This window comes from Plectropomus leopardus, chromosome 5 (genome assembly GCF_008729295.1).
Source record: "Plectropomus leopardus isolate mb chromosome 5, YSFRI_Pleo_2.0, whole genome shotgun sequence".
In the NCBI taxonomy this organism is placed as follows: domain Eukaryota; kingdom Metazoa; phylum Chordata; class Actinopteri; order Perciformes; family Serranidae; genus Plectropomus; species Plectropomus leopardus.
The window spans coordinates 34,534,372-34,557,380 of NC_056467.1; the positions used below are offsets into that span (position 1 = coordinate 34,534,372).

General features: G+C 39.2%; 1 protein-coding gene across 3 annotated transcripts; it reads left to right on the forward strand.

Moving 5' to 3' along the window:
• The first annotated feature begins 2,660 nt into the window (after nt 1-2,660).
• LOC121943307 (aldehyde dehydrogenase family 3 member A2-like) lies at nt 2,661-22,481 on the forward strand. 3 transcript variants are annotated; one of them, XM_042486817.1, is made up of 11 exons: nt 2,661-2,902; nt 3,222-3,384; nt 7,270-7,501; nt 8,359-8,444; nt 8,518-8,726; nt 8,878-8,995; nt 10,545-10,686; nt 13,652-13,818; nt 14,746-14,845; nt 14,961-15,202; nt 22,077-22,481. In XM_042486817.1, the coding sequence occupies exons 2-11, from the start codon at nt 3,223-3,225 to the stop codon at nt 22,089-22,091; spliced, it is 1,473 nt and encodes a 490-aa protein (XP_042342751.1). In that variant the 5' UTR covers nt 2,661-2,902; nt 3,222; the 3' UTR covers nt 22,092-22,481. The 3 variants fall into 3 exon arrangements, with proteins under 3 accessions (XP_042342751.1, XP_042342749.1, XP_042342750.1); XM_042486815.1 differs by lacking the exon at nt 22,077-22,481 and having other exon boundaries at nt 14,961-15,819; XM_042486816.1 differs by lacking the exon at nt 22,077-22,481 and having other exon boundaries at nt 2,661-2,875; nt 14,961-15,819.
• Nucleotides 22,482-23,009: the final 528 nt, after the last annotated feature.

Sequence of the window (23,009 nt, forward strand, 5' to 3'; positions counted from 1 at the left end):
TTTTATTCTAAGTTTGTTTTTATTTAGCCTCATTCCCTCTGCACAAAGCTCCTGCTAACACCTGCTACCATCTGGCTTTTTAATACAGTTGGCATTCACACCTGGGGCAAATGACTAGTAGTCACGGGTATTTATCACCTCTGGCTCTGCTCGCCATTGATGGGAACATCTGGGTGAACATCCTAATTTTAGCTCCTTAACTGGTGAGATGTAATGATGTGCTGCTACTAATTACCGTCCATCTCCTCCTAAGCAACACTAAAACATCAGTCCAAATTAGTCTGCCCCGAGTTTGAAAGAGAGACTGAATACATAAGAGATATATAAAGAAAAGTAACCACTGTGAAGTTTTCACAGACCTCTGTCCATGCTGCTTTCTGCTGTTTACCTGTTATCTGGTCTGTCCGTGACATTGAACAGACACACCAAAACAACCCACCCACACACAGAAAGGCAGATTCTTCTGCTGCAGAGCCATGTACACGGCTGTGCTCCACTGGCAGTGGGAAAGCACTCTATAGCCTTTTTTAGCCATATTAAACAGTAGCTACTCCTCCTTGGGTCTCCATTATTTTTATAAACAATCTTTTATTAACTAGATTACATGAATACATATCCGTAACAGTCATACTAACAGAACAACTAAACACATTAAAACACCAATACAACACACAACAATCAACACAAACTCAAAGACCGTCTAATACATGCAGTAGCTCTGCATGATTTATCTCTGCAATAGTCAAGAAAATAAAATACCTGGAAACTCAGCCACTAAATCACAAGAAAAAGTACATAGATAGCTCAAAATCCATGTCATATCTTCAAGACCACCAAAAGTATATATCATATATAGTGTTCTACACTATTCCTTGTGTACATAAATCAACAATCTTATTTTTTTATGAAAACATATTGTATTATTGGTAGAAAACCTCAGGAAGAGCGACTGAGGAGGAATCCCTCTTCCAGGACAGACGTGCAATAGATTGTGAAAATCGTTGTGAAAAATAATTAAATTACAGTGGATGAAAAAATGACAGGAAAAAGAAAGAGAGATGAGAGAGAGAGGGAGGAAGAGAGGGATAAAGATGCACATCAGCAATAATGGTAATAATAACATAGCATATAACAATAGTAGTAATAAACCTAAAATTAATAAATGCAATGTATGACAGCATGTGATGTTACATGCAAATATTGTAAGCGGCAATAACAGTCCTATGTGTATATTAATAGTGGAGGCATGACTAATAATAATGGCGATAGAAGATGGCGTCGAGCAAGATCATGACATCAGTTGCAACCAAGGCCCACAATACAGGCACAGCCACAGACACAAGTAAATACAGTGGACAGAATAAAACAAATGAAAAACAAACCAACAAAAAGAACGAAACAAAGGGACAATAAACAAAGAGACTGCCAGCACCCACTCAAAATAAAGAAAAGAAAATGGACATATACACGTCAACTCATTGATATGATGACATAGAATGTCCACTCATAAATCGAGAGACCAGAACCAAAGGGGATCAAGGCAGGCCCACTGTGAATTAGGACAGCAAAGTCCCAGATTGTGAATGCAGAACAAGAAGAGTCCAGTGCAAAAGACACCAAGATCAGTTCCCCATTGTGATCTCTCCCTCCTAATATGTTCTATGAAAGGACCCCAAATCTTATTAAACTTGGCATGGAAATCAGAGTGTACAGAATTTCCTCGAGATGCAGACAAGAAACCATGTTATTTAGCCACTTTTATGATGCAGGGAGGATAAATTGACCTCCACTCTCTTAAAATGCCAAACATGAGGGCTTGTTGTGAAGTGAAGGGAAGAACCAGAGAGCCGTTAAAGCAGCCTGATATCACCAACAGATTGTCCGGAACCAGTTATCTGTTATATATGACACTGTACAATTAAAAGATGTCAGCCCAAAAACTTGGGGGTTAGGGGCATTCTGTTCTGTGTAAATGATTTCTCAGGGGCATGGAGTTTGAATCACAAAAGTTGAACTGAAAAAGTAAATATATGATAATAAAAATGACTGATCAGTAAACAAATTATACTTAACGTTTGACATACTCTTAAAAACGAGTGTAAAGCAGAGTGCAATTCCCCTCCTGACCTGCAGGAGTCCTCAGCTGTTGAACAGTGGATGTGTGGTGTTACAGAAGAACAGCTAGTGTATTGCTTTCATGGATGTATTACAGTGAAGTTATTTTTTTTAATCGTGGATTGCTTTAAATGTTGCTGCAGAATTTGGGCAGGTGGGTCATAAAGTGACAGAGCAGGATTCTGAGTAATTTATTAATAATTAAAAAAGCAACAACAACATTGTGCCACCACCTCCTCCTCTCTCTCCTCCCACCTCCTCCTCTCCTCTCTGTCACACAGCAGCAGCTTCATCATCAGCTGCTGCGCTGCGTTATTCTGCCTCTGAGCAGAAACAAAGAAAAAAAACTTTAATTTCTCCATATTTTCTGCCATAATGTGCAGTATAAATATTTTTCCCCCTGCACGGCATAAATTAAGGACCCCCAGTGTCTCCTCTGCTGAAGGAGATTCAAAGGAAGCAGTGAAGCTCCTGTCTTAAGTATTTGGGCATGGTATTTAAAGGAATTCGCCGCTGAGATACTTCCGGGTCATTTCACTGAGTCAATAACCTTTCAGCAGTCTGTTGGGAAGCTTCCTCAGCTAAAAGGACCGCAGCCCAGAGGGCTCGCTTGACTTCCGCCGTGATTCCGCCCTTTCAACATAACAACAGGGCTGCGGTCGAATAATTATTCCCCCGATGGACACCCAGACCCAAGCCTGAGCTACGGACACGACGTCATAACTTTATAACTAGTTAGCTAACCAGCGTTAACAAAACGGTGAGCGCGTGCAGCTGGCGTTCAGAGGTAAAACTTTATTTTGCAATGATTGCTGATGTGCAGGCGATGATGGTTTATATGCGTCCATATGCTTGTTTTTAAGCACACTTTGTAGCGCTGTTGCTGCAGTAATTAGATAGGCTGAACCAGTCTGGACCTGCAGCAGGAATGAGGACACACTGACGGTGTAGAGACAGTTAGTGACAACACTGTGCCGTCCCAACTCCGAGTCACTACACAGTGACTCCGCAGTTTAGTTAAATGAGCACGAGAGTTAAAGTTTGCTTCTAGGGACTTCAGATGGTGACGTCAGGCCCTCATACTGTACGTGTGTTTTTTTATGCAGGATGTCCCGAGAACAGCTGGTGGTCCAGGAGACCAGGAGGTCCTTCCAGACAGGGAGGAGCAAACCTCTGCAGTACAGAATCCAGCAGCTGAAGAGTTTGCTCCGCTTCATCTCTGAGAGGAGGGGGGACATAGCTGATGCTGTCAAAAAAGACCTCGGCAAGGTGGGCAAGCCATGGATCTCTTATAAATCTGGATACAGCCGTGGGGGCGGGGCCTCGTTCATTCCACAAATTCGGAAAATGGCGCATTTAACGTTTTAAGGACTTAATATTTTTAATGATGGCTATTTAAAAAATCGTTCTGAAAAGTCAATATGTCTCAAAAAAAATATCCAAATGGGGAAAAGTCTTTCAGGGCCAGTGTGCATCACGTGACGCTGTAATTCCACTTTCGGCCACTATTTACATTTTGCATCATTGCGTGGCCTGGGAACTCAGCCACTAAATCACAAGAAAAAGTACATAGATAGCTAAAAATTCATTTCATATCTTCAAGACCATCAAAAAGTATGTATTATATATATACTGGGATCTTCGTGCGCCACTGAGCAGCTCTCATAGGAATGAATGAGGCCCCGCCCCCACGGCTGTATCCAGATTTATAATAGATCCATGAAGGTGGGTCACTCAGAGAGACAGGGGGGGGCAGTGGGTCCTTAAACCCTTAGGGCCGGCTTTAAATTTACACATGCTCGTATAGCTCTAAGCACAAAATGCGCTTTTCAAAATCAGGCTATAAAAAATATTATACATTAGTATAATTTAATATAAAATAACTGTCATTGAGATATATTTTTAACCAATATCAGTTCTTATCATAAATATCAAATATTCATTAATTTTCAGACTTCTAACCTTTTAAATGCCATTTTATTGTCATGATGCCACTATATTTTTAGATTAAAATTATAAATAAACAAAAAATAATGATTTCCAATATACCACATGCTAAGTAGATTATTATTCTTATTATTATTTCATTATCACAACCTGGGATATGTCAATGATTAGCAGCAACATTGATTTTTATACATTAATATTTGTTGTGCAGTGTCAATTACGCTCATACTGCTCTGCACATACTATGCACTTCTCAAAATTAAGTTTAAAAACTTTTTTATACTATACTATTTTTTACTTTCATTGAGTTATTTTTTTAACCAATATCAGGCCTAATCATAATCATCAAATATTCATTAATTTTCAGAAATGCAACCCTATAAGTGCCTGTTGTTATTTTTGCCACGATGCCACTATATTTTTAGATGGAAAAAAAACACAAAATGAAAACTAGATTTTTTTTTGATGACCACAGTCTGGGATATGCCAATGATTAGCAGCAACACTGACTGCGACAGTGCACCTAGTGGAAATAGTATATATTTTCTCCGTATGCTAAATATAGTAAAAATGACGTCATCAGGTGGAAAATAGTAAAAATGACAAATTCCAAGTCAAAAGCCCAGAATGACACCCAGAAATAATAAAAAATGCATGTTTTTCTACTTTGATGGCTGTGGGATAAAAAATTTCAATTTGATTGGGTTTCAATTTACTTAGGCTTATTGTAGGAGCTGAGCTGGAAATTCACAGATTAAACAAAAATACAAAAGCTGGGGAAAATGTATGCCATATGCATGAACACAGCCAAAATTATCAAAAAGTGAAGAATGAAAAGTGTGTAAAATGCGTCAAACTGTCTCTAAGGGTTGAATCCAGCAACATGTTTGAATTTGGTGATGGTGATGAAACTGGATACTCCCAGCCGAGTCTGGGCTCAGTCAGACAGGAACAGTGTTGAGAAGGTCCAACAATCTGCCAAAGGAACGCATTCCTGAACGGCAGAAAGATTATAAATGTAAAGCAGGAGAATGAACGTTTTATTCAACATATAAACATTTTTGTCATATGTAAGCCCTTTATAATCAACAACATTTTGATTAGTAACTGTAATTTCAATACATATTAATACCTGTAACTGATAGCAAATTACATTTATTTTTGTAATTTAATTACTGTTATTAGTTACACGTAACTAGTTACTCCCCAACACTGGAGAGGAATATATAATAGAATGCATTTTCCATCATCATACCAAAACGCTCTGCTTATAATCTGATCTGATGGTTATTGTTATCAGTGAATGTGGTGCAGCAGCAGCTAGTTTTCACATCATTAGAAAAACAATGAACACATCAGGAAGGAAAGAGGACAGAATGAAGGTAACAACTGGATCAGAAAACAAGTGGAGGTTTGCATGTGAGGAAACTGAACACAGCGAACATGTTGTTTTATCTTTTTTGCTCCTGGTGAAATGAACACACATCTAATTAAATGCTGCCTGTGGCCTTTAAAGAGTAATGCACGCTTTTAAAATACAGGCAAGTTTATATTCAGTCAGTTTTATCTCAGTATAACAATATTAGTAAAATAAATAGCATCTCACTATTTTCAGATTAAAGATTATTTTTGTAATGAGTAGAAACATGTATTTGAACATCATTGACATCAAGTATTTTTACACAAAAATCCATTGAGTATTTACCTTATTTTAGATAAATTAGGATTAAATGTAATTTTGTAGAACTCACAGCTGTATGGAACTGAAAATTTGAAATTCTAATAAATTTTTATTAATCAGACCATAGAGCTCATCTTTAAACTGCAGAGGTTTCAAACAATTCTAGGGGAAGTTAATTTTTTTTTTTAATTTTGTTTCAGTTATTTTTGTATTTTTTGTAACCTTTATTAGACAGGACAGCATATAGAGTGTAAGGGGGAGAGAGAGGGCATGACATGCAGCAGAGGGCTTGAAATCAAACGGAGGCCCCAATGTTGCTCGAACTGCTGGCTGTACTTCTGCATTTTTGTGTCGCCCACCACCAGCCATCAAGAGACACACCTGCCCCTCTTTGTCCCTCAATCTGAGACCGCAATCTTATCAAACAGTTAAACTAGGCAGCTCTGATCAAATCAAAATCAAGATTATGTTACTGCACAGTTTATTTCTCTCCTAAAATGTTTTCAGAAACATATTTTCATGCCCTGTTTTGCTGTAGTGGCGAGAGTTTGTGAACAGTTTCACTCCTGCGTAGTGAAAAGGAGGCAGTAAAAAATGGTGTCAAAGAGTAAAACTAAGCAGCGTCGATCCATTATAAACCATTATAAATTTTGTTACTGAGTGACATATATCTCCCCTATAATGTCTTCAGAAACATGTTTAGCTCACTGTTATACTGAAATATGAGATCTGGCAGACTGCCCTTGTGTTGAACAGACAAGTATGCATTACATCACCCAGCAGATGCATTCTGAGCTGTAGGTTTTCTACCTTTAGAGCAAAACTGAATGCCACAGTCCCCTTTCTCTGTTTTCTCTGGTCATGTAGCACCAATTTCAAAAGCACTTTCTTTGTACTGCAGAGACGGCCTAGTTTTATGTGACTGTCTTTATGTCGGTGAAATACTTCTTTAATGCATTTGGACAAAGGAAGGAGATGCAGCCAGCAGGTGTTGAGTTGGAGCCGAGCAGATTTCTTTCAGCTCTTTACACCACTCGTAGGTGTGTGCTCTGTGCTGTGACGCACACATCCTGCCTGTCGTGCTGAAGAACAAATAAGGGAGGAGTAACATATGTACACTCCAATTAAAGGAAAATGATTGCACCTGAGGGAGGTGGCTCCCTCCCAGGCAGGACTGCTTGATTCATCCTCTTAGCCTCAGGTGGGTCAGGTGATGTCTCTAGAGAGACTTTAAGCACACTGCATTCAGCTGCGCGCTCTTCCATCACATGCACACATCATGTGCCAGCATTCTATTAAATACAAATTCAGTCAAATAACAACCCTCTGCATGCACAGAGTGTTCTTCTTTCACATGTGTAGCCCACATTACTGCCAGCACTACTGCACTCTCTGACCCAAAGACTGCATGCCTTCATCTTCATCATTATTGAATGTATATACATTTTTTAAAAATCATTTACAGATCAGAAATGTCATTTAACAAATGAATGAATGAACCACGAATTTTCTCCTCATGCTTTCAGAGTGAACATGGGACAGAGCTGTTTGAGACACTGGGGCTGGAGGGAGAGATCAACCTGGCGTTAGAGAAGCTGGCAGAGTGGGCGGCTCCTCGGCCGGTAGAGAAGAACCTCCTCACCATAGCAGATGAAGTTTATGTGCAGCCGGAGCCTCTGGGAGTGGTGCTCATCATCGGGGCCTGGAACTATCCCTGGGCCGTCACCCTGCAGCCGCTGGTGGGAGCCATTGCTGCTGGTACTAAATGCACCCACATATCATAATTTTTTGTAGATAGGTGTTTAATGAACCACAGTTCATCTACACATACTACCAAAGCTGTTTGAAAATCGACAAAGTATCAAAGATAAGATAGATAAGATAACACTTTATTGATCCCTCACTGGGGAAATTAACTTGTTACAGTAACTTAAAGATAGAAAAAGGGTTAAACTGAGTAGTGTGGCTACAGCAGTCATATCCCAGATTTCAGTCTTGTTATTTTACATTTTATATGTAAAGCCTCAGAGGGTTTTACAGCGTGTGACATCCCTCTGCCCTTAGACCCTCACAGCGACTAAGAAAAAACTCCCCAAAAAACCCTTTAACAGGGGAAAAATGGTAGAAACCTCAGGAGGAGCGACTGAGGAGGGATCCCTCTTCCAGGACGGACAGATGTGCAATAGATGTAGTAAAAAATTCAATTACAGTAGATGACAAAATGTTACATAGGAAAAAGAGAGAGAGAGAGAGGGAGGGAGAGAGAGAGACAGGCACAGCGACAATGATAGTAACAATAAATTGATATAACAATAGTAATAGACCCCCCCTCAACTTGAAAACATCAAACAAAAACAAAGAAAAAAACAACCCAAAATTAACATTTTACAGAAAAATACAACAAAAGAAAAATGACAACATAGTAATAGAAAAAGTAACCAGCCAGTGAACATTAATCTAATAAAAACCGAGAAGTACATAAACGATGAACTTTATCCGAAAATGTTCTGTGTGTCCCTTGCTCTGCTGTTGTCAGCAGGTTTTCCTTTCTTTGGCAAAATGGCTTTTTCTTTTTCACACACATCCTGCCATTGTGTCTCTCTTCCATCTGTCAGGTAATGCAACAGTGATAAAGCCCTCTGAGGTCAGCTCTCACTCTGCCAAGGTCATGGAGGAGCTCCTCCCTCTCTATCTGGACAAGGTGAGCTTCCTTTGTCCATATGATCTGTTAACTCTCCATACATTCAAGTTTTAATGACTGATTCTCCCCTCAGGATCTGTACCCGGTGGTGACAGGTGGAGTGTCAGAGACCCAGGAGCTGCTCAGGCAGAGATTCGACCACATCTTCTACACAGGAAACAGCACAGTGGGTAAACTAGTGATGGAGGCTGCAGCTCGCCACCTAACCCCGGTCACCCTGGAGCTGGGAGGGAAGAGCCCCTGCTACATCGACAAGAACTGTGACATCAGTGTTGCATGTCGGTTAGTCTCAACTGAAAAATAAAACATAGAAACACACAGATGTGGGAACTCTAATAAGCACTAGACACATAGCCGCTGGGGAGCTGCCACAACACACTACAGTGTTTCTTCAAGGTTTGAGGCTTCTGCATTATTTTTACTCTCTATCCAGTCGCATCACATGGGGGAAGTTTGTCAACTGTGGCCAGACCTGCATCGCTCCAGATTTCATCCTGTGTGAACCCTGCATCCAGAGCCGAGTGGTGGAAGAGATCAAGAAGTGCATCAAGGTTGGTCAAAAGCACAGGTTCTCAACCCTTTTCCATGTCAACAACCCCAAAACTGATACACATAAGGGCAAAGACCCCTATCTGATAAGACTCTGCTTTCATTCCTCCATCTGGAATGATTTTGGTTGTAAGATATGATAACCCCTTTGAAACCTGAGCAAATTGGCTTGATTTCTTTTCAAAAAACACAGGAAGAAGGCTGTAAGCAACTTAACAGGAAATGGCCCAAAAATTTGTAAGAAAGTAATTACAGGAAAATTACCCCAAAAAACCAACAAAAAAGTAAAATCTATAAAGAAACAAGAAAAATTACCAAGAGAGTGTGGAAAAAAAAAATTGTAACATATTTTGAATACATCATTACAAGAATCACAGGTATAGTTTCTGAACATTTTCCCCATTTTTTGACATGTAATGATCTCCCTACAGTTGATTTTCAAGTCATTTTCTTGCAATTTACCAGACATTTCTTGCCAAGTTGCTCATTGCCTTTTTTTTCATTAGAAATCGAACCAGTTTTCTCAGCTTTAACTGCTTGTTAAAGGGTTCTGAACACAGCACAACAAAGCTGATGTCGATCCAGGTTCTAAAGGGTTAAGATGAGAATTCTATAGTTGTCACAGTTGATGAGATGACCATGGAGAAAGTGAAATCTGATCAAAATAGTCACTCTTATGACTGTTACTCACATTAGGCTCATTTTCATAAATATAAATATTGTTTAGTGGCATTAAAGTATATTTCATTTTCCTTCTCTTCAAATTTTCTATAGATATTGCAATACTAAGTTTGGCCACAATAACTGTGTGGGGAAAATCTGATCTCATGCCAGCCAGTTCTTTTCAGAGGGGAACCTGAGAGATCATTAAAGAAATTTCAGGAAGGAATAGAGTGCAAACATGACAATTTTAAGGCTGGTTATCCTGATAAACACTGTTGTCATCCCCATGTGCTGTCAAAGATATTTCAGACAGTTACAAACTCCAGACATCCCTCTGACACTGCTGCTGTGTGAGCCCCTGACAGCTGTAGAACAGCAGCTGCATTTAGTGAGGCTTTGCATATAATGTTTAGATGTTTGTGTCTTTCCCCTGGTAAGAATCAAACAAAAGGTCTGCACACCGCACTCAAAGCTCCCAATTTTAATTCTGTAATGTTTCAATCAGATATCTTCATCAGGCATTTTCAGTGCAGTGTGCAGATCTTTTGTTTGATTCCTACCTTTGTTTGATTTTTGATCTTGCACCTTTGTTCTTTGTTCGTGTTTGTTCGTGTCTCTCCCCCGCGTCAATTTTTTGATGTGGCACATTACCAAGAGCACAATATGGTTTACATAGTGGGAATATAAAACAGTGAATTTCCCAGAAGTGAACAGCAGAAACCAGCTTGATCTATAGGAACTATTGTTCACCACCACAGGAAGAGAAAACAGGTATTGGGAAATTAAAATTTCTGTGCTTTCCTCTGATACTCTGTAAATGATCTTCAATAGTGAAATAATAAGTCATGTGAGCCTAACCGTTCTTTTTTTAAATGTCCCACATTGCAGGAGTTTTACACCGATCATCCCAAAACTTTTGAGGACTACGGACGCATTATTAACCAGCGGCACTTTAAGCGGCTCATGGCTCTGATGGAGGGGAGCACAGTGGCTGTTGGAGGAGACAGTGATGCATCCCAGTGCTACATAGGTACATGCTGTGTTTGAGCAGCTGGTTGCTAAAAAGAAATGATACTGTTTGTTAGGCAAACATCTAAAGTAGTGTAAAGTGAACTGATTGTGGAAGTGGTTGATTACTTGAGATTTGATTGGTGGTATTCATCACATGATGTTGGTTAACCCTTAGGGCCTACTTTAATATAATGCACACTCTGCACACAAAATGTGCTTCTCAAAATCAAGTTTTAAATATTTTTTTTATACATTAATATTATTTTCTACTTTTAAGTTTATTTTTTTTTACCAACAGTCCTAATCATAAATATCAAATATTCATGAATGTTCTGAATTTTAACTCTTTAAATGCCAGCATTTTGTCATGATGCAACTATGTTTTTAAATGAATAACAAAACCACAAAAAATACATTTTTGTCAGTATACTACATGATAAGTACATTTATTATTTTGATTATCACAGCCTTGTATATATCAATGATTAACAGCAACATTGAATTTTATACATTATTAATTTTTGTGCAGTGTCAAATTCTCATACACTCGTACTGCTCCACACACCTCCGCGCTTCTCAAAATCAGACTATAAAATATTATACATTAATATGATTTTCTAGGTTCTTTGAGTTAACTGTTTTAACTAGCATCAGCCCTTATCATAAATATCAAATATTGATTAATTTTCAGAATCTTAACCCTTCAAGTGCCAAGCTTTTGTCACATTGCTACTATGTTTTAAGATGAAAAAAAATTCTACAATATACAGGCAAAGTCTATTTATTTGCTGATGACTGTCTGAGATATGTCAGTGATTATCAGCAACATTGATTGTGACAGTGCAGCCAGTGGAAATAGTATGTATTTTCTCCAAATGCCATTTTCGTAAAAATGATGTCATTGGGTAGAAAATAATCAAAATGACAAATTCCGAGGTAAAAGCCCAGAATGACACCCAGAAATAATACAATGCATGTTTTTATGCTTTGATGGCTGTGGGCTCAAAAATGTCAGTTTGAATGAGTTTCAGTGGTGTATTTTTTGCATTTAACAGTGTCTTTAACAGTGTACTTGAGATGTATTGTAGGAACTGAGCTGGAAATTCCAAGAACAAACAAAAATACACAGTCTTGCCAAAATGTAGGCCATATGCATGAACACAGCCAAAATTATCAAAAATGAAGAATGAAAAGCACGTAAAATGCGCCAAACAGTCCCTAAGGGTTAAATGCTTGGTTAGCTGCTATCCTCAGCAACAGCTGTTGCTCTGAAAGTGTGAGGACTTGTCTCCTTATGGGTGTGTGCTAGTGTAGTCAGCTGGGATTCAGAACCAGTTTTGCAGCAAAATGTCCTGAGAAAGTAATCCAGCATAATGTGCTGCTTCACTGTCTGTACACTCAGTGTGTGTTTTACCCCCAAACATGTTATTGATGGAGTATTGATTAAATACCAAACTGCTGATGCTCTGTGCAGAGGAACCACTGCCAGGCTGTGCTCAGACTGTATTGTTATTGCGCAGATGGGTGATTGCATGTAAGGAGGAGAAATTTAATCCAATTATATTTTGGCTTCTTGTCTTTGTCTTGTCTATTTTGGAAGCCAAACCAGTCCAAGGTGAGAGGGATTTCGTCTGCGTTACTAATGCTCCATATAATGAGGAGAGCAGTTCAGTGTGTTATCCTTTTAATTGTTGAATCTCATTAGCTAAATTGAGGAGTGCAGGCGCAGGTAACATAACCTTTGATAGATTTGCAGCTAGGATTGGGTTGGTGTGAAACCTTCAAAGTGGTTTGATATTAAGCCAAACACGACCTGTTTACCCAGTTTTACCAGTTATCCCACATGAGGGGTGCCTTGTGGCTCAGTGGACAGAGCAGGCGTCCTATGCACAGAGGCTGTGTCCTCACTGCAGCAGCCGCAGGTTCGATTCTGGCCTCTGCCCTTTGCTGCATGTTGCCCCCCTCTCTCTCTACCCCTTCCACACTTTCTCTGTCTTATCCATTAAAGGCCTAAAAAGCACCCCCCCTCAAAAAAAAACTCATAATATCATGAAACATTGGAGCTCTGTGTCCACACTGAATCTATCAAATATACACTTCTGTTCATGTAAACAAACCATGTAGCTATCAGCTGTGCGCTTGAGATCAGACTGCAGAAAAAACTGAAAACACATCTTTTGTATTGTAATATTAGCTGGAAATGACAAACAAAATAGCTAACAGCAAGTAACGCAGCCTAGCTTTTTTTTAGCGATGGTCATTTACCTCAGCAGAATTTTTCATCTTTCTAGCAATCTCCCTCTAGTGTTGAGGTTTTTGTAGAGGAGCTCTGTGTAAATCATTCCTCATTTAAACTTCACGAATCAGCTGGTCCTCTTTCAATGAGTTACTTTCAAAGCGAGCGACAGGAATAATAGAAACACAGCATCCAACGAAAGTTCAGCTCACACATCTGCAGCCTGTGAAATTTGATCGCATGTTGCCGACACTGGCCGCCTCGGCTCGGCAGTAAATTACACACAACCTGTATAACACTAGTGTCTCCATTAGTAAGTTAACACGTGATATTATATTAATCATGCAGTCATATTGCTTTATACTAATGCAATTTAAACTGGATTTAGTGCTGTGGCTGATGCTACTTTTAAAATTATAAGGTGACATAATGACAAATGCAGGTTTAGCTGGTTTGCATAAATCAAACCTGTTTAAGCTTGGTTAACAGACCCCAAGAAATGACCTCTATTTGCATGACAGTAAACTAATGACAGTGAAGATAGTCCTTCTTCAATCCCCCTCTCATCTCCGTGTGAAATGTTGCTTTTGTTGCAGCTGTTTCCATAACATTAATAGAATATGCAATTCATTTGTTGCCACGGTAATAAAAACTGCAACACTACACTACCTATAACCTGTTTGTCTGCAGTATAAATAGCAGTGTCAGTACATCCCAGAGTGAACCTTCTCTTCCTGTCTGCCTGCAGCTCCCACTGTGCTGAAGGATGTGACGGGAGAATCCAAAGTGATGAAGGAGGAGATCTTTGGGCCGCTGCTGCCCATCATCACTGTCAGCGGTGTGGATGAGGCCATCCAATTTATTAACAAGAGGGAAAAGCCACTGGTCATATACGTCTTCTCTCATGACAACAAGGTAAACATTTCAGTGGCAAACATGATCATTTTCCATTCAAGTCAATAATTAGGTATTAACTGGAAACATAATGCCTCTGTACTGGTGATAGCTCTGGCCAGAGGCATTTTTTTTAGGTTGTCCGCTCATATGTCCAACTCATTCTCTTGAACATGATATCTCAAGAACGCCTTGAGCGAATTTCTTCAAATTTAGCACAAACATCCACTTGGGGTCAAGAATGAACTGATTAGATTCTGGCAGTCATAGGTCAAAGGTCCAGGTCACTGTGACCTTGGATCTGTCTCATTCTTGTGAATGTGATATCTCAAGAATACCTTGAGGGAAATTCTTCAAATTTGACACAAAATGTAGTTAGAATTAACAATGAAGAGATTAGAATTTGGTGGTCACAGGTCATGGTCACTGTGACTTTGCATCAGTCTCATTTCACATGAACTCAAGGCTTTGAGAAAGTTTCCTTAAATTTGGCACAAACTCCCACTTGGACTCAAGAATGAAGAAATTAGATTCTGGTGGTTGAAAGTCGAAGGTGAAGGTCACTGTGACATTATAAAACATGCTTTTGGCCATAACTCAAGAATTCATACAATCAAATTTCCCACAAATGTCTAACAGGATATAATGATGAAGTGACACTTTATATCCAAGAGGTCAAAGGTCAACTTTACTGTGACATTATAATGTTCTGCAACAACAGTTCTCTGGCCATGACTGTAATTGATATCAGAGCACATTTAGTCACATACTGACTTGGTGACACATTTCTTGGATGCACATGTTGAAACTGTGCAGTTTGTAGAGATCCTATGTGCTGCCGACTTTACGGCTGTGTGGAGGCATACAAGCCCGTGGTTGTAATTGTAGTTGTCTCTGTGATTTTGAAATGCTGTGATGTTGATTAGACCGTTCCTGTCTGACAAACAGCTGATCAAAAGGATGATCGCTGAGACGTCCAGTGGTGCCCTGCTGGCTAACGACTGTCTGGTACACTTTACCGTGAGCGCTCTGCCCTTCGGAGGAGTCGGTGAGTGTTTAACAATCAGACCAACCTGCAGATATTTACCCTCATGCAGATTCAGAGGAATAAAGCTGACACACATTCCTAGCTGACCTTTTCTTTTCTCCCTCTTGTTGCTCAGGTAACAGTGGTATGGGCTGTTACCATGGCCGCCACAGCTTCGACCAGCTCAGCCACCTGCGCAGCTGTCTGATCAAGCAGCTGAAGATGGAGGGCGTGAACAGCATGCGTTACCCGCCTCACACAGCCAAGAAGCTGGGATGGGCTCGATTTTTTCTGCTCAAACAGGTCAATGTGAGCAGGCTGCGGCGCATGGCTCTGCTGCTGGCCGCCATGGCTGGCCTGGCAGCGTTTGTGGTGCAGGTAAAGGAACCAAAACATACTCCAGTCCAAAGAGGAATTAAAGGTTTTGCTTTGGTATCTGCATTATATTTTTTGACACGTCTGTAGTTTCCTAAGAAGTCTCCCAGAAAACTATTTTGTGCCACTGTAATAACAGCAATATTACATATCTGAGGCATTTCTGTGAGTTGTGAATCATCAGCATTTAAACCCAATTATAAGTTATGTCATGATTTTTACAGCTACAGTCAGTTCTTTTTTTAAGGAAAATATGACCTGTAAAATAACACATCACCATAATCTATTTTTAAAACACATGTATACAATGCAATAAATTAGTTTTTATGGTTTTGTAAGAGTATGAAAATAATGAAACGCAGATTGAAAATCCATTAATAGTTTAAGATTACTCAACCTTAAAATGTTTTGCCATTGTATCGTGTAACGAGATTCCCACAGCAGTGTCCAACGATAAAACCTCTCTCTCACTCCATTGGTTAATAACGAAACCAAGCACCAGAGACAGCAACAGTAATGTAAAGCTTTGTTGATCATTTTTTAAATTAGGATCACCAACAGCTGCTACTGTTGCTTTCAAGGGCCACACCATGGCTGTATTAAAGACGAAGGAAAAAGCAGAAATGTGTGAGTCTCTTAATACTGTCTGACTCCCTCCTCTGTGTGTGGCTCTTACACCCATGCTGCAGGAGTACATTTTATACATAAATATTGTTACTAGGGCTGTCAAACAGTTAACTGTGATAAACTGCAGAGTTTCAACAGAGAATAGCATTTTTTAATCATGTTTTCAATTTAAGTATTTTGAAAAAAATAAAATAAATAAATAATTTTTGAAGTCCATATTGACATGGTAAAGAAATTCTTACCAGATTGTCTTGATTAGGAATCAAATGACAGCAAATTACTGCATGGAATAGCGCTACCATTGTCATTTGAATGAAAGGCCAAACTGCAACAAAAGTTGAACGTTTCATACAAGAACTATTGCTGTGTAAACAGCCCCTAAAACTCAATTCAGCACTGCCTCTTCAAGACAGAAATGCTGGCGATTAAAGCAATAAAAATAAATGCGTCATGTACGGACCTTAATCACATTGTGATTATGCTGTTAACGCTGACAGCCCTAACATTATTGTTACTTTGTTGAAAAGCTCAGTAATTCTCTAGAAGAGCGGGACATTCGACTTAACAGCAAAAACCGAAGTTAACAGCACATTTTTTAGTAACTATTTCCAGCCTTGATGAGAAACACATGGTGTGTTTTTAGTCAACAGTAAAGCTGTATGGCACAGTGTTAATTCACATGGAGTTTAGGATATAAAAACAATACTTAACATCAATTCTTTGTAGGGTTTAGTCATTTTCATGACATTTGTCCACATAAAGAGCAGCAGAGTGAGCAGCAGTGTTCCTGTGTGTGCTTGACCTGCTGCAACATCTGCACTGTTCTACCTTTGTTTTTTATGTATTGAGTCAAAACACCCACCTTTATAAAATGTGGGGAGTGCTTCCCTCCAGTGGAGCTCTGTATGAACCCAGAGATGCACATTTAAGGTTCAGTGCTCACTTCAGCTGATCCAAGATCAGGATGCTCATATCTTAACCAAGCAGACGTTTATGCAGAATGCATGCACGCACACATTACTGAGCAAGTAAGTACTTGTGAGTCAGTAAGTTTTAAATGTGGGAAAATGAGAGTAACTGACAGAACATCAAAAACATGATCCAGTTTACAGATTTTTTTTTTTTGGCATTTTTGCCTTTATTAGATAGGACAGATCAGCAGCGTGAAAGGGGGAGAGAGAGGGGATGACATGCAGCAAAGGGCTGTGAGCTGGACTTGAACCTGCAACTGCCATGGCACAGACAGTGCCAATATACATGGGGTGCCTGCTTAATCCACTAAGCCACCAGATTCCCTGAGAACATGATCCAGTTTAACCCTTAGGGACTATCTGATGCATTTTACACACTTCATTCTTCATTTTTTGATCATTTTGGCTTTGTTTGTTTATGCATAGGGCATACATTTTGGCAAGACTGTGTATTTTTGTTTGATCTTGGAATTTCCAGCTTAGTTCCTACAATAAGTCTAAAATACACGGTGGAAACGAAATAGTTACATTCAGAATGTTAAGGTCAAATAATGCTCCACTGAAGCCCATTCAAACTGCAGTTTTTGATCCCTCAGCCATCAAAGCATAAAAACATGCACTGTATTATTTCTGGGTGTCATTCTGGGCTTTTGCCTTTGAATTTATAATTTTTGTTGTGATTTTTTAAATCATATTATTTTTAGAAAATACATGCTATTTTCACTAGGTGCACTGTCACAATCAATGTTGCTGCTAATCACTGACATATCCCAGACTGTCTTCACTCAGTTTAACAAAACTGAGTTTCATTAGACATCTATTGTATCAACATAGACGGATGGTCACCATCAATAAATAGTCAAAATAGTACATTTAACTCAACTGAGGTGTTGCAAAAATAATTACACCCTACAACAAATCCTCCTAAATCAACATTTTGTATGGCCTCCTTGAGTTTTAAGCACAGCACCAACTCTTCTAGACATTGAATTAACAAGTTGGCAACATACTGCATCATCTATCTTTCTCAAGTCTTGGAGAATGAGTTTTGTCAGGTCCTGGATGCTGGATGGAGAACTCATGCTCACCTGGTCTTTTCAGAACTCCCCACAAGTGCTCTATTGGGTTGAGGTCTGGTGACATGCGTGCCACTGAATCACTTTCACCACCCTGTTCTTCCTCAGAAATGAAACAGTGAGCTTAGCTGTATGTTTTGGGTCGTTATCATGTAGGAGGATGGCCTGGCGACCCAGTTCACAGAGGGATGGTAGCGTCTTCTCTTTCAGTATTTTGCAGTAGATTTGTGATTTCATTATACCATCGATGAAATGCAACTCCCTGACACCTGCAGCACTCATGCAACCCCACAGAAGAAAACTGCCACCACCCTGCTTTACTGTGGGTACCGTGCATTTGTCCTTGTACTCCTCGCCCTTTTGACACCATACAGTGTGGAACCCATCAGTGCCAAAAAGATTTATCTTTGTCTCGTCACTCCATAGTATAGAGACCCAGTACTCCACGTCTTTGTCCGCATTGGCCCTGGCAAATGCTAGATAGGCTTTTTTGTGCATGGGTTTCAGCAGTGGTTTCCTTCGTGGACCACACCCATGCATGCCGCTCCTCTACAGTGTGCATCGTATTGTGTCACAGGAAACACTCACCCAGTTTAAATCTCTAATGTTTTGGCTAATTGTGATGAACTCACATGCCGATTTTCTTCAACTCTTCTCATCATAAAATGCTCTTATCAAGGTGTTAACTTCTGTGGACGGCCTGGACGTTTAAGCGAGCTTCCCACAAGTCCATCCTTCTTGAATTTTTGGATCACTTTTGCTATTGTATTCTGACTTATTAGCAATGCTTTGCTAATTTTCTTGTAACCATGGCCTTTTGTGTAAAGAAATTATCTTCTTTTTTAGGTCTTGTGACATTTCTCTTCCATGTGATGCCATGTTTGTCAGCATTGAGTGGGAGTGAATTCTCTCTCTTAAATATCACCCTTAATTGTCAAGTACCTGGCAGCCACCCGTCTGATGGTTGATTAGACTCATCTGTTGATAAATTCCTGTTAATTAGAATTTTATCAGGTTTTATTCCTACAACAATCATTGGGGTGTACTCATTTTTGCACCATGGCCTTAAGTCATTTTGTTAGAAAAGTTCCAAATTGAATTTTGTTGCTGAGTAATTTCATTTAAAACCAATAAGCCAGAGTAGTGCGAATATTTTAGTGTATAGGATCTCATAGATGGTATTTATTCTAAGGAGAGATATGTGTTCTTTGAAAATCTGTTAGGGTGTACTCATTTATGCTGAGCACTGTATGTAAGATTTGACCGCCAGCCCTCAGAGCAGACTGGGCAGAGTACAGGCAGCTCTTTTCTGGCTCACAGGGGCAAAAGCTGAATGAAAATTGTGAAAAAAAGTGCCACCTTTGTTTATATTGTTCTGGCCGGATATCCACAGAGATCCAAAAAGTCCCAGGTCTCCTTGCTAATCAGGAGCTACTGGGTGCAGCTGTGATGTTCTCCCTTAGCTGCAGTAATCGACCTGGCTGGGAGGTTATATCGGGAGGCTGAGTGCTCAGTTGGTTGTGTGTCTATAGAGATTCATCACCTTCAGTTGATGAATGTTTGTTTTTTTTTTGTTTTGAGTTGAAATCTGAGTTGAGTGCATGTTGAAAGTATGATTCTTCTTTTGGGCCTACATTTTCTTCCCCCCGATCAGTGACTCTCACTTCCTGTTTTGGGACCAGTTCTTTGGTTTGTCTATCAGTTTGATAGAATCAGTGGGTAGCTGTGAGGGGTTTTATTCCCACGCCACCTTTTAGAAACCAAAGGGCCCCATTTTGCCTTCACCCTCTTGTACCCTCTACACATTGTTTTGTTTGTCTCCCAAACTACGACCCATGTCCTTGAGATTTTGTTTTTTGGGGGAACATAACAATATCTAGAAAATACTTTTTGTTGCATGTAGAGCTGACATTTCATTTTTGTTGTTACATTGAGGGCACTGCAAAAAAAGTCTTGTGTATGCAAGTGTACACAAACAATGTGATTCTGAAAAGCTCTTAGATTCTGTATTCAGATTCTTCCTTAAATGAATAGCATACTTTTATTTTGAATTAGAGATGTGTGAAACGTGTGTGAGTGTTGTGACAATCTGTAGTTGAATGTAGCGGCCTCTGCCTCTCTGACAGTCACACAAAGCAGCAGCCAGGATGCACGCCTTCTGCACGTTACAACATGAGTGGCACAAAGAGAGAGGCCAATGCATGTGCTGTATGGAAATGATAAAGAAATACATGTAAATCTTCCTGATGAACGTGTGTCAGCTGTGCGCTGCAACTGACACCGTATTTCAGTGCACGTCTCCAGCTTATTAGAGGTGTTATTCCTCCCACTAAGATAACAACATACAGTAGAAAATCTGTGTTCACTAAAACACTTGGAAAAACCCAGTAAGTAAAATCTGTCTGGGTTATAATATCACCTAATAGCTTAGAGATGCAATTTGTCCTTTTTTGTGTTCACAAAGATACTTAAACAGTTTTGTTCATTTGTATTAATTCAGAAGAAGACATGCTCGCTCATGCTGAAACTTTTCTTAGACTGGGTGCTGAGTCCTTAATGGAAGCAGGCTAACAGTAAAGCAAGGATCCGGAAAGGACGCCCATTTGAATTTTTAATTTTGCCACACAGACCTTGCAGGCCAGATACTCTCCTTCAATGTTTATATTGGCAATATTAGAAAAAGAGGAAGTACGCAGCTGAGATTGAATATAAGTATCACCAACCAACACCGTCCAGGGAAGGCATATTGATACATTTCTTCGAGACTTTCATTCTTCATGGGATGAATGAGATTTTATTTTCTTGTTTTTTTGTAAGGTCAATATCCCTTCAAGTGTATATATCTGTGAATCTATTTGATTTGTTTTTCATATGTTGTGCTCTAATGTATAAGATTCTGTGCCTTGAAAGGTTTTGGCTCCCTCTGCTGGGGTGGACTGGTTGTGTTAGCTGATGGCACTTTTAATTTAACCCAACCTGCATAACTTGTTTCCAATATTGCCATTATACACACTGAAGAAGGGCACCTGGCCCACGCCTGTCTCTGTGGCAAACTAAAAAAATTAAAATCAGGTGCTGTCCTGATATTAACCGTATCTATTCAAAAGAGAAAATTATTTTCTGTGTTCATATTTTAACAAGTAGGCTATGATTGTTTGAGTCCAATGTAACAGGGCAGAGAATGAAACTCAGTCTATGTGTGTGTGTTTGTGCTTGTCTTTTAACTTGACTGCTTCTTTTGTATTTTTTTTTTATTTTTCAGAAACATTTATTTGAATCAGCACTTAAGGCTGGAAAAGCATGTTTCATGTAATTGCAGTATGGAATACGTTTTTGACATGACAAGCACAAATTAGTGCTTCATGTAGAACCTAATATTCTCTGTGATAACACGTTAAAAATGCAATATGTGAGGATGTGTTTGTTGTTTGTTGTTCGGCCCCTTCCATCAGAACAGATAAGTGATGTTGCTCTCTGGAGAAGATGATCAAATTATTAACTCCTAATAATTTCTCAGTATCTCTCTCTCTCTCTGTTTTTGCACTTTGTGGGACATTTCTTGCCAAGGTCCTTATTTCCTTTTTAGCCATGTTATCAAAAGAAATTGCACCAATTTGCCTGGGTTTTAAATGTTTAAATGCATGTGAAAGGCATCTGAATGCAGCACAAGAAAACTGTTGTTCCAGTTTTCAGAGGTTAAACCTGTAGACTGTATACAGTGATGGTCAGCGCTGGCGTGACTTCAGAATGACTGATGGCATAGTTTATGTTTTATGAAAAAAAAAACACATTTGAAGAGGGACGTGTTGTTGTTTTGAACTTTGCTGTTTTATGTACAGCCATTTATTAAATAATGACAAATATGTTTCCCAAGACAACCAGACATGAGAGCTCCTCCCCCACACATACCCACAATCCCACAGGCCTGAACTGTCATACAACAATGGCTTTGTCTCCTGCAGACAATGTGTGGTGTTGTCCAGGAAATCTAACCTCATAAAGCCCCCTTATTCAGCCCCCCTTTAATTACCCAGCATGCTTTACTCTCCGCTGATAAATGGCCCCTTTTGTTTTGGTCCACCCCACCACCTTTGTTGACATCCACACTTGATTCTGTCAACAGTTCACTCGCTGTTGGCCCCGTGTGTCTCACTCTTTGGATGTGTCTCTTTAACCTCCATCATGGTGTGCTGCTTCTTGCAGAGGTTCCTGCAGTGAGGCTGAGACTGAACATAAACCAATGGCCTGAGCTGAACCCCATCCTGTCCCGACATGGACTCCTGACCTGCAGAGAACTGCAGCACTCCTGTGATCCACTGGTCCATATCATTTCTCATGTAGACGCTCCTTTTCATTTCAGTTTTTATGTTAAGCTGCTATCGAAGTATTATTGTTTCACACCAGTATGGTAGCAATATAGGCTCTAATATTCATATCTAGCCCTTTGAAATCTAAGCAAACTGGCTTTATTTCTTATTTTCAAAACATGGTGAGAATGTAGTAAGCAATGAAAGGAGTAATGACTCAAAAATTTCCAAGACATTAGTAAAAAGTACAAAAAAAATTACCTCAAAAGAAAATATAAAAGAAAAAGAAAGTGAAAAACAAAAAAACAAGGCAAACAAAACTTGTAAAAAGTGCTTAAAAAACTTAATAATTCTGTAACATACTTTTAAATATGTAATTATGATTTTTTAAATGAAATTAAATTAAAATCCTTTTAAAAAAATAATTCTCTAAATCTACTTTCTTGCAATTTGTGGAACATTTCTTACCAGCTTGCTCATTGCCCTTTTCTTAACATTTTGGAAAGAAATTTCATCAATTTGCTCAGAGAAATCTGAAAGAATAGCAATGTTGCTTCGGGTTTCAAAGGGTTAATCTGGAAAATGAAGATTCCACTTTTAGACTCTGAAACTATAAAATATTCTATAATGTCTGTCTCTTTTATGTCTGTTTTTAATGATGCCAGTTCTGTTTTTAGTGTCCCACATTTCATACAATTAAACATCAACAAAAAAGTTCAAATTGTTTTGCTGTTGGGTTTATAAAGTGTTTTTTTACATAACAGATTTATGAGTCTGATAAATCTTAACAGCGGTATATTATTAACAAGATCCCAAGGTTATCGTAATT